This window comes from Elaeis guineensis, chromosome 10 (assembly GCF_000442705.2).
Source record: "Elaeis guineensis isolate ETL-2024a chromosome 10, EG11, whole genome shotgun sequence".
Taxonomy (NCBI): domain Eukaryota; kingdom Viridiplantae; phylum Streptophyta; class Magnoliopsida; order Arecales; family Arecaceae; genus Elaeis; species Elaeis guineensis.
The window spans coordinates 23,745,190-23,757,566 of NC_026002.2; the positions used below are offsets into that span (position 1 = coordinate 23,745,190).

At 35.7% G+C, this 12,377-nt stretch overlaps 1 protein-coding gene across 1 annotated transcript; it reads left to right on the forward strand.

The window, feature by feature from the left end:
- The first annotated feature begins 225 nt into the window (after positions 1-225).
- Positions 226-5,527, forward strand: LOC105059844 (uncharacterized). Its single transcript, XM_010943303.3, has 4 exons — positions 226-548; positions 2,675-2,863; positions 4,680-5,289; positions 5,389-5,527. The coding sequence occupies exons 1-3, from the start codon at positions 372-374 to the stop codon at positions 5,010-5,012; spliced, it is 699 nt and encodes a 232-aa protein (XP_010941605.1). The 5' UTR covers positions 226-371; the 3' UTR covers positions 5,013-5,289; positions 5,389-5,527.
- Positions 5,528-12,377: the final 6,850 nt, after the last annotated feature.

A 12,377-nucleotide genomic window follows, 5' to 3' on the forward strand; every position in this document is an offset into this window, starting at 1 on the left:
ACTGGAAGCGGACAACACGGCTCTCTCTCTTCCCCTCTCTTAAAATTCGCCCGCGCCGATCCGTTTCTTGTCCCATTTCCTTCCGAATTCCCCGATCCCTTTGCTCGTTCCGCTTTTGCCCTTCCTCGGGTTTCTCCACGAATCCACCTTCCCATCGTTTCCTCCTTGGGTTCCGCGATCCATATTTCACCTTCCTTTCTTGTTTACTTGATTTTTTGTATTTTTCTCAGTTCCCCTCTCCTCGATCCTTCGAATCCCTTTCGAGTTAAATCGGGATTTTAGGGGTTTTTTTTTTTCAAAAGGTTCGATTTTTGGCTGGTTTTTATTGGGATTTCTATTGATTCGGTTCGTTGAGTGGATGAAAGATTGGGATGGCGACGGCTCTGAACAAGATCGAGAGGGCGCATCAGATGTATCGAGAAGGGCAGCACGAGGAGGCGCTAGGGCTCTACACTGAGGCCCTGGCTCTGGCCAAGACCAAGGCCCAGAAGATCGCGCTCCACAGCAACCGGGCCGCCTGCTATCTGAAATTGCACGACTTCAAGAAGGTTTTCCAATCATTCTTATTCCCTTTAAAATTTTAAGTAATGGGGATCTTTGTTTACCAATTTGTTTTATTTTCTATTTCTGTTTTCATTTGGGTAAAATTTGTGATCTTGAGGTTTTTGGCAATCCTATGTGGTGCGGAGGTTGTCAGCTGATTAAAATAATATAATATATGCAATAAAAATTCAAACTTTAATCATTTCTGTATTGTCTTGTGATTATATTGTTTATGGAATTAATAAACTCTTTTTTGAACCTTGTTTGAAGGATGTGATAAATAAATATGATGTGGGTGGTGGGTATTCATTGCTTGGAAACTTCCAGAAGTGATCTTTGGATAGAGATGAACAATTGGCGATTTAAAAACATGAACGTGTTCAAAAGATATATATTCAAACTGTCTTTTAGATTAGCGATGCTAACCATCTATTTCTAATCCATGTTGCTTTGCTTGCATATTATACAAAGAAATCATGATGTGGTATTATTAATTATTATACAGAGATATTAATAGTTGAATAAATTGTGCCTTTTGAATCAGTTGATAGTTGCACCAATTACTGTGTTTCCCTGATGTCCTTCAACTGTCGAGGACAGCAGATTCAATGCATGGGTAATTTAAAATCCAGACCATGTAATAAACAAGAAAGTGCACAGTTTTGAACTTTTTGTATGTAAGTTTTGGTTTCATTTATTGAGTTCAGTTATATGTAAATAGACAAATCGTTGAGAGGAGCAGGACCAAATTGTTTGGTCAGCATGGTTTGTGCTGCTCTCAAACACTTCAAGTGGTTCTATATGGACTGGAAAAACCAGCTGGTTTAATTTTCCTTCTGAAAGGTTAGCATGCTTAAACAGTGGCAATATGAAAAATCGTATATGTTAGTGAAAAGAGCTTGAACACGCTGAGTGTATGTGTGCAAGGTAATTGCATCAAAGATGAGAATACTGAGGTGTATGTTAGTTTTAAACCTGGAAAGTATATAATTAGAAATTGGCATTTAAGATGAAGTCTTCAGGAATACACCTTGTCAGAGGTATACTGTTGTGAACTTGATTTAGTGAAATATATATGAGATTGTGTACTGAAATTGGTGCTGCAATACACAAAAAATTCTTTCAAAGTATTCCATTCACCCTTCTTTGTTTCTAACCAGACACCTTAGATGTGACCAAGAAAGATCCATAAGTTGTCACCACTAAAAGGTTTGAAACTTAGTTTACCATGCATGTTTACAATGCATAGAAATTATGCAATTTCTCTTCCCATTTAATTTCTGTGGATATAAACAGGCAGCGTGTTCTTGAAACTATATTGCTTTACAGTTCTATGTTTCTTTAGATACATAACATATTCTTTTTTTTTTTTTCCTTTCTTTTTTTTTTTGGGGGGGGGGTGTGTGTTGGGGTAGATGAGCCCTTTAGTTGTAATTTGTTCTCCATATGTAACTAAATCCAACTCCTACATTCATAGCCATTCAGCATTGTGTATAGATACTAATCAGCTGAAGCACCTCATGTTAGTAGATATGAGTTGGTTCACATGATCAGGTTCTTGCTTTAAATTCTAGATGTTCAAATGCTCTTTTGTATATTCAATTGGGCCAGGCTGTTGTTACACAATTTTGTAGTTCATTTGCATGTAATTTTGACGTACACAATAAAAGAATACTATTGTATTGCAATAACGTGTTGTTATGTGAAATTGCGGTATATTTTTGGTTGTCCAGTCTGTTCATGTATAAAGAATGAATGCAGTGTTGGGGTAGACCTTGCTCTAATTGGATAAATAGCAGTCTGACTGGACATCTGAAATGACAATATATTTCCTCTAAAGCAGAGTTAAATTTATTAGTTTTATTGTATTATATTGGTAATGAAAATTAAGGCTACCCTTAAGGATTGTTGCACCCAAATTTTTGGAGTGGAGGAGCATTGCATTTATGCAGCATTCGTGTCATTCAGTTGGAGTTTGAGACATATCTTGAACAATTTAACATGCAGAAACTTGATTATGTGTTTAAACAACTTGCAATATTGCATTTCTGTTATCATGATGTTTTCTGCTTCTCTGTTAATGGTTGCCTGGTTTCTGCTGAATTTTACTCAAAATGACTGCAAATCTTAGGCAGCAGAAGAATGTACGTCAGTCCTCGAGCTAGATCACCAGCACACGGGGGCATTGATGTTACGTGCACAAACATTGGTTACTCTTAAGGACTACCAATCAGCACTGTTTGATGTCAACCGTCTGATGGAGCTAAATCCATCATCAGATGTGTACCAGAACCTGCAATCTCGACTAAGAACACAATTGGTAAGTTTCTTTCCTTCTTACTATTCTTGTATGTATATTTTGCTTATTTTGTGCATGCAATGACGCTAAAGAACATATCAGCTTTTATTTGGATGACAAAATAGATAATTTTATTGGTAGTTAGGAATTTAACGTGTCTGTAGTAAAAAGAGCCTTATTCCAACATAATTTATACTGAAAGTTGAACGAAAAATATCAAAGGTCACAAGGAAAGAGAATAAATGTCATACATTTTTGTGTTTGTATATCTGTAATTTGGTTTTTGGTTGCATTTCAGGTGTTACATATTCCATTAGTTTACAAGCAGCGTATGCTAGATTCTCCAAAAGGTCTTGCATCAGATCGCTGTGATTTTTGTAATAGATTAACAATATAACATCAAGTACAATGAGTATCTGCTTACTTGCCTGGGAATTGAATTTGGGAAATATTAGAAGAAAGGGAATAAATAAATTTAAACTGGATTTTTATGTGGAAGCTAATGATCTAAGTATTGTTTATAACTGTGTCACTGCATCATGTAAAATTATCCAATTAAACTAATTTGTCTGGCTATCTGTTGAAGAAAAAGGTGTTGCTTTGTGATTATGATCTTTACTCATGATGGTACTTACTCTCTGCAGGATATATTATCTAAGTTGCAACACATCTTCAGTTTCATTATCTCCATAGGCACTGACTCCTGCAGGAGTAGTACTTGTCTCATTAGAAACACAGAACTGATACTGTTTTCTAGTTGTGCATTCTTAAAAATAAATTGCTTCATCTAATTTTATGTTATCTTTTCATATGAAGGAAAGGACTGTTTTTTGCCTTATGAGAGTCTGCCCATGAGGCTGTAAATGGATTGGAATGTCCTAAGATCGGACGAAACCCTGACTCAGTAAGACCTGATTGGACCCAACCTATATGATGAGTTGGTTCAAAATTTAGAACCATTTGTTATCCTATGGGCTTTGTCTTTTTTTTTTTGATCCAACTCCAACCTAACCATAAAAAGAATGATATATGGACCAATATTGATTAGGTGGCCCCATACCCTGATCACACCCGATCTAACCATTTGTTTATTTGTATAAATGTAAATGTTTAGTCGTTTGTTTAATTAGGTGGTCATTGTTCCTAAAATGAGTGATCTTGAGCTAAGATAGCGATAACGTAAAATGGTCTGATAGATTTCCCTGTGATAGTCATAGCCTAGTTTTGATGCATATATTATATCTTGGGTATGTCATGCCCGCTTGAGAATTATATAGAATCTAACTGATTTTTCTTGGTATTTGGATGACACTTCACCCCTTAATACACCACTGAGGCTGGACCATTTGACTGAAGCCCAAAATTATATGGTTTGGTTGGATCTAGATGTTGGAACCATTTCTAAACGATGTTGGATATGAATTTATCTACCAGTCAACCTTAACTTTGTACATTTTTGTGATCTCAGCATGTAATTAAGTGTATATTGCAAATGGTAGACAGATTATTATGTTAATCAAACTAAAATTAACTTTCTGTGTGATACTTGAGGGAGGAGGAAAAGTTAGAATTATATCTATAATCACAAATGTGATTTATGAAGAATCCCTGTGTGTGAAATCAAGTTCATTACCAATGTCAATTTTAATATGCTATCCCATTCTTGTGTTCATTAGGCTTTTGAAAGTTTCCTGGTAAGTATGTGTTATCACTTCACCCTTCGCCTTTGACTGAAAAAGAGAAATGTAGGAAGTGGTAGTTGATTAATAAGCAAGACCTTGTTTGATCTTTTTTTTTAAAAAAAAAAATCTGATTACTTTTATTATTGTTGCTGAAGTCACTAGCCCCGATACCTGAATCTGAGGAAGAGGCACTGTACCTCGAAGAAGATGAAGAATCCCCTCCGAAACGGGATGCAAAAATTGAGCCCCAAAGCAGTAATCCTGAAGTAACTGTAACCCAAACTCCGAACCTTGCGGTTTCGGCTAATCTGCCTTCCAAACCCAAGGGTTGGGAAGCAATCCCAAAACCAAAAGGGCATTCAGGTCTGGACTACTCTCGATGGGACAGGGTGGAAGATGATTCAAGTGAAGAGGAAGATGATGCAGAAGAGCAGCAACCACAGTATCGATTTCGTGTTAGAACTGTTGGCATGCGGACTGTGAAGTGAATAAGCTCTTGGGTAAAGTTTAAAGGTAAATATATGGATATTTGACAAAAGGATTGCCTGAACGTAATCATCCATGGCCCATCTATCTGGTTTGACTACTCATACAAGGAGTCATCCATATGTCCAGAAGTGACTGATAGAGGCTGATGAAGATTTTTGCCAGCTCTAGTCAGTTACAGTTTACATGTCCATGGTTAACTGGCAGCTTGATGGATTGGTCCAGGATGAGCTATACATACCGAATGCATATCACTGCCTTATCATTGTAGAAATATGGGTATGTTGGCTAACTTTCTATGTGAGATTACAAGCTTTGTGACTTAATCCAGCTTCCCAGCTTTTCTAATCTGAACTAACTTTTATCTGTTGAATGCAGGACCCTTTAATTCAATAAGGAGCATTCTGCTTGAAAAACATATTTCTATCAACAATAAACCATAATTCTGCAAGCTGTTCTAGTGCATTAATAGCATGGGAGAGAGCACATTTGTTTCTGGGGATAAAGGAATCTTGTTCACAGGTGTAATATTTTAATTATTTTAGAGATGTCGAGATTGATGTAATTTGAAGAGTAGATTTATGTGTTTAGCCTTCTATTACCCGTCCCTTAACTGACACTAGAGAGTGCTACTTTTTCTGTAATTAATTCAAATATGAAGTTCTGATAATGCTTTCAGCCATGCTTTTCTTCTCTCTCTGTCTTGTTAGAAAGGATGAGTTAGTAACTTCTGTGTAGACACATCCACCGGAGTCCGCGGACATGATATTCCAAAATTGAGCCACAGAAGAGATGGACTCCCATATGACACCTCTTGAGTGGTTGGCAACATGGCACTGCTTTTCTTTTGACTAGCCTTCAAGATGGATTCTCTCGTGCTTTCAGATAGACAATACTCATTTCCGAAATGGTATGTTCTAAAGCTAGGACAATTAGAGGGGGTATTTCTGTGTAAGTTGGGCATCTGATTTCTATTATTGCTTTTAAAATATGCACCCAGTTCTCTCAGGCCTAGAGAGCACTGATAATGAGTTGCTGCAACGAGAATACTGTTCAGTTTCATCCCGAAGTTATGATTATTGTATGATGACGATAAAACCGTTAGAGATGTTCTATTAAAAAATTTGAGTAGGTCGCTGATTTTGCTTTCACTTGATGTTTCTTTTTTACTCTTAATAATTAGCTTTGTTATATACAAGGCATTGATTTCATCAGATAACCAGGATCTAAATTGCAAAACTATGGTAGACTGAAAAGAATTCTTCCTTCAGAACTGATTTGATAGAGTGGGTTCGCTATTGCTGGAAAGGTTCTCATGGAAGAAAGTTTTGCATGTTCCATAAGTGCATGCGCACAGTTAATTCCTTCGCTTTCATTAAAAAACAGTACAAAAATAATAATTAAGAAATAGCATGGAAATAGATAAACTCATTAAAAATGGTTAGAAGGATGATAATAGCAGCTATACTTTGTCGTGAAAGGTTTTTTTTTGGTATCCAAACTCCAAGGATCATCCCTGGTTGTTGGTGAGCCACTGGCGTTTACGGTTCGCTATTGAAAGACCTTCAAAATCCACTAGAGTTACTCTAGAATCCCACTAGCATATAGAGTGCAGCATAAATAGAGGAATACTCAAGAGCATCAATGGAAATTATTTTTTATTGATTTATGGTTTGAACACATAAAAAGATGATGCAGGCTACAGATGTCCGATACTATGGTTTGGCAATCTTGACTATAGTTACATCAGGTTCTGAAGAGTCCAATGACATCATCAAAGTTAAAAGCCCCAAACCTTGGCTAGAAGCTTAACGTTGGAACAGATCTGGCAATATGGTGTTCACGGCAGGTGAGGGTTGCATCTTTCGCGCAAAAGAATGATGTATCTTTTTTTCACAGCACAAACCGTTGGATCATGTCTCGTACAACTTTCAAAGCTGGAAGGAGAAGGTTGGAGGGCTTCGAAAGCAGTGCAAAATGTCATCCAATAGTTAATGTTGCAAAAAAAAAGATCAATCATTCTTTTACGGAAAAGATTTTCTACACCGCAGGCGATGTATACAGAATTTTGCTGTTCGCAATCATAATCAAGAAAGCCTGTTCGCTATTCCAATAGCGCTATACCCACCATCACAAACCAATCGAGCCCAGATCACACCATTAGAAAACAAGTTCTAAACAACTTTCCGCACTCCATAATAATGGTAGAGTTCTTGTATCGAGTTACTTTTGCTCAAGATCTCACGAGTGGTTGGTCATTTTTCTAATATTAATTGTTAAGTCGTCTTGAAAATAAACCACTAAGAGTTGCAAGAACCGGACTAGACACGTAGGTCAGACAATTCAAGGGTGAAGCCTTGCAAACTCTTATGGGTCAAATCAGATCATTGGATCCGAGGTTCCATATATCAGTACCGGACAGCATACCAGTGCCGGTCCGATACGATGTGATTTCGATATTAATACCATACCAACATATGGTACGTCAAAGCATATCGATTCGGTATCAGTACATAATTTTTTTTCGATTTTTTTTTTTTGAAGATTAAAGTTAATAATTGATAAATACAATCACAAAATAATATTATATTGCATATTATTGACGTATTTGGATTCAATTTGGAGTTAAATAGCGGTACAAAGACTCTTGATCCGAAATTTAAAATATATATTTATTTATATTATATTTTAATTATGTCATCTCAAAATTAAAGAAAAAATATATAAAATATGCATTAAAATGTATCTAAATATTTAAGTACAAAGCACAATAACTGATATACGAACTTCAAGATGTACTCTGCATTTAATTTCTTGTCGAGTGTCTATGATACTCGTAGATGTCTGGATCATTAATATAGTCTGGAGAGATATTGATCCAACCTTCTAGCCAAGCTGCACTGTACTATCGAAATTCATCCCATAAGACATCCTCTCTGAATTGTAAGATATCTCAGACCTCTCACTAAAACTCTGGCTCTGAAAAGTATCCTCGAGATGATGGTACGGCTGTGGAGAAGCCCATCCAAATATGCCAATAGCAAAATCTGATCCGTAAGATACTCCAAACTATATAAGGTAGTAACCACTAGAAGACGATGCCTCGGATGCACCATATGCATATGGATCATAAGGTGGCTGCGGATAATAGGATCCATAATGCAAGGATGATGCAGATACATCTATGGATCCTACTCCACGTGCAAGATCATCTGCAGCTACATCATGTGCTGGACGACCTCTAGAAGCCCATCATCTATATGAAATCGGCTCCCCATTATCTCTACCGATTTGTCCACCATGATCCCTATCCTGTGTGACATATGTAAACTGAGACTCACCGGTGAATCGAATATTATCCTGTGGCTGTGTCTCATAAACAGTGGTCTCCTATCCTCCAGTTTTTTTCTGATCATCAGATCCAAAGATCTATCACATATAATTAAATCATACCAAAATTATAAGATTTTGACATGATTTTCTCTTATTTTTATTTTACCTCATTTTTATTCTATTTCTAACAATAAAAATAAAAAAAATATTTACTAACAAAATAACAGATTATCTTACTTCCGACCAAAGATCAGCCTCTTCTCAAATCACTCTTCCAATTTTATGAAATTTTACCTTCTTTTTCTAATTTTTTGGAGGTCTCAACGAAACCGTTGAGATCAAGGTTGCCCACGGCCATGGGTGTTCTCTGAGAACTCTCGGAGAACACCGAAGGTAATAAGTACCAGGCCCTCCCCTCCCTCTCCCCATATGAAGTGGGCCATGCCCATTTCTCTCCCTCCTCTCCGCCCCCCACCATGTGAAAAGGCCCCCATCTTCCCCCCCTCCCCCACGTGAAATGGTCTTCCGGGCAGTACGGTTCGGTTCATCCCGAACCGGCGACGAATCAAGCTATACCATCCGATTCCGGGCGGTATGGGTCCGAACCGCATCGAACCAGACGGTTCGGGGTCGTTTTCCGAAAAATAGATCCGAATCGGACCGGTAAGGGACCGGTCCAGCTCGGTACGTTCCGTACCGGATGGTTCGATCTGATACGGCAAACCCTGATTGGATCCATCTATAGAAAAAAAAATTATTGATTAGATCAAGTCCACTGTAAGCTGATGAACTATACCAAAGCACCATGCACAAAAATAGATAAAAAATATATACATATGCCTTTGCAGTGGGTCTGATCTAACTAAAAATTTCGTGAATTGTCTTCACCGAATGTCAGCTGGATCTATTGGATTGGATTAGGTATGTATCCTAAGACGTGATATTATTGTTACCCGACCTGACCCATTGCCACCTCCAAATGGTAGTTCCTCTTGCTGAAAGAGGGGGAAAAAACTCTTAGCCTCAAGCTCTCCCTGTTTATTATTATCCTTTTCTATTTATAGCAAGAGACATGCGCGGGACCAATCTGGTTCTATTTATTCCAACCCGAGCTGCAAAGGTTGGCGTGTGATGGTAAGAACAAATTGGCTCAAATGGATTTATGGGTTTTCAAAACAATGGCACATACCATGCTGGCGGGAAACCAACGCACCACACTACGTTTAAAACCTTGCTTTGCTTTAGCATGCAGTCCTTGATGAGCAGACAAAACTTGTCAAGATGATTGCAGCATCATTAGCATTTTACCTCATTACCATTATGTGGTTTATGTATTTTGTTATCGCATTGTTGGTGTTTGGTCTATGTATCGTAATGAATTATGTAAACATGTTGCTTTGGTCATGTACTTCACACAAATTATACATGAAGGCATAGATTGTTCATGGAAATATACTAGCTTGCTATTTCCAAAATCTTTCTAATTCTCGCAATATGCTACGAATATTTAAAAAAAATGATTGTGAAGGGGTCTACTCTTTTCGACCTACTTATAAATGTGTCATATATTAGGTGATGGTCTTTCAACTAGATTAGATTTTCGCCCATTTATATTTTTAATGCTCAATAAAAATTGCCATAATTTAATTATTCTCAAATTATATTACAATGGCCTTGCATGCCATACTTGTATTGGGTATATTTTTGATGGCAGTACATGTAACATACTTCTAGGACACGTGTTTGCATGCCATACATGCATTGGATACATTTTTGATAGCAGTAGATATAAGGTACTTCTAGGACATTTGTTAGATGCTTATTTCAAGTATTCTGTTTTTCAAAATCTAGAAAGAGCAGGATACTTCCAAATTCTTAAGGTACGTCCCTGATATCTTTAGCTGTGAGAAGCGGCGTTTCTTTACTTCTATTTTTCTAGTGAATGTTGGCCATTCAACGATGGATGATTTGGTTTTGAAGTTTATGATGTTTATATGATTTCATGAAATATATATTATGGTTTATTTATTTGAATATTGACTCAATGATGGAGTTTGCAGATGTTAATGTAAAGATGGACTACATTATTTTAATAAAATTATATATATATATATAGAGAGAGAGAGAGAGAGCGAGGGGGGGTTAGAATCAAGTCGATCGAATTTAGACTCAGATACAATCATATTAAAACTTTATAACAGAAGTCCTATATTAATGATCCAAATCATTAAATATGATCTACTATATTAATGATCCAAGTCGTTAAATATAATCTACTATCTCAAAATTGCTTGCACAAAAAAAATCATATAATTTGGAAACCTCTGACATATGCATCAAGTAATCAAAAATTGAACAGCCTAAATAAAATTGAATTAGATATACTTTTTGATCATTTGAGACATAGGCTAGGGATCTTCAAATCATATGATTTTTGATGTGCAAGTAGTTTTGAGATAGTAGATTACATCCAATGACTTGGATCATCGATGTAGGACCTTCATTATCCAATTTCAATCTAATCAAATCTGAGCCCAATTTCGATCGACCTTATCCAAATCTGCACCACACACACACACACACACACACACACACACACACACACACACACACACATATATATATATATATATATATATATATATATATATATATATATATATATATATATATATATATATATATATATATATATACATACTCTAATAATGATTTAAAATTGTTTGTATATCCTTGTAAATTTACTACTTGCATGTATATGTTTACAAGCACCGTAGCAAATTTACTATCTATGTATACTCTTATAAATTATTTCATTTTGCATGTCTATCATTATTGAGTTAAAGCCATACATGCAAAAGGTAATTTATAAACAGGTACATGCAAATATAAATAATTTATAAGGATACACATTCAAGCGATAAATTTGTGGGGATATTCACATAATTTTATACATTCATAAAGATATGCTTACAAAAAAAGTCATGAATAGAAGTGTATATGTAAATAATAAACATGCAAAGATATTCACACAATTTTAGATATTTATAAAGGTATATGTATAGAAAATCCTTTTAATACTATATGTATATAGACATATTAAATCTTAGCAGTATCATACCCGTATCATGTCATACTTATATTTCTTATTTGTATCCATAAATCATAGGTCTCACTAGGCCCTTCATGCACCTAACCATGTACTCCCGGAGGCCTAACAGGCCCCTCCCTTTCTATTTCTTAGTCTTTGATATAGAAAATCAGCATTCTGCCTGTGTTTTGATGTTGTTTTGATTCTCCCAGGCCGTAACATGGAATTTGAATATTCCTATACATAAATCTGTTAAAAGCTAATTGACCATGGATGCATCCGAGACTTCCCTACTGACTCGAACAATCTGAAAGCCTCTACAAATTCAAACCGGCTAAAAAAATAAAAAAAAAATAGAAAAATAAAACATTCTTGACTCGTTAACATAGAATCTGTTTGGCATTACTTTTAATTCTTTTTCTGAAACATAAAATCCATAAAAACAAGATAAAATATATATTTGATATTATTATCTTATTTTTTTATTTTTTAAATTATTTTACTATTTCTAAAAAATATAAAAAAAATTTAAAATTTTTAAAATAAAAAGCTCATGCTTTTGCCACCACATTCAACATCACCTCCACCATCACTCCATTATCACCTCCATCATTGTTGTCTTTACCACCATCACCACCATAGTTATCACCATCATCATAATTATTCTTATCGCCACCACCACCACCTTCACCGTACCATCACTACCGCCACCACCATCAAATTATCAATGACTCATCATCACCGCTACAATCTCTCATCATCTCATTATCATGCTTATATTTTAAAAATAATTGATTGTGTAAAATATATTTATATTTTTAAAAACTTAGAGATCAAATAGACATATTCTTTTTTAATTTCTAAAAATAAGAAAAATTAAAATAATGCGAAAGGACATTTTAGTTTTCTGTCTTTTTCCGTCCTTTAATCAAGCTAGGAGATA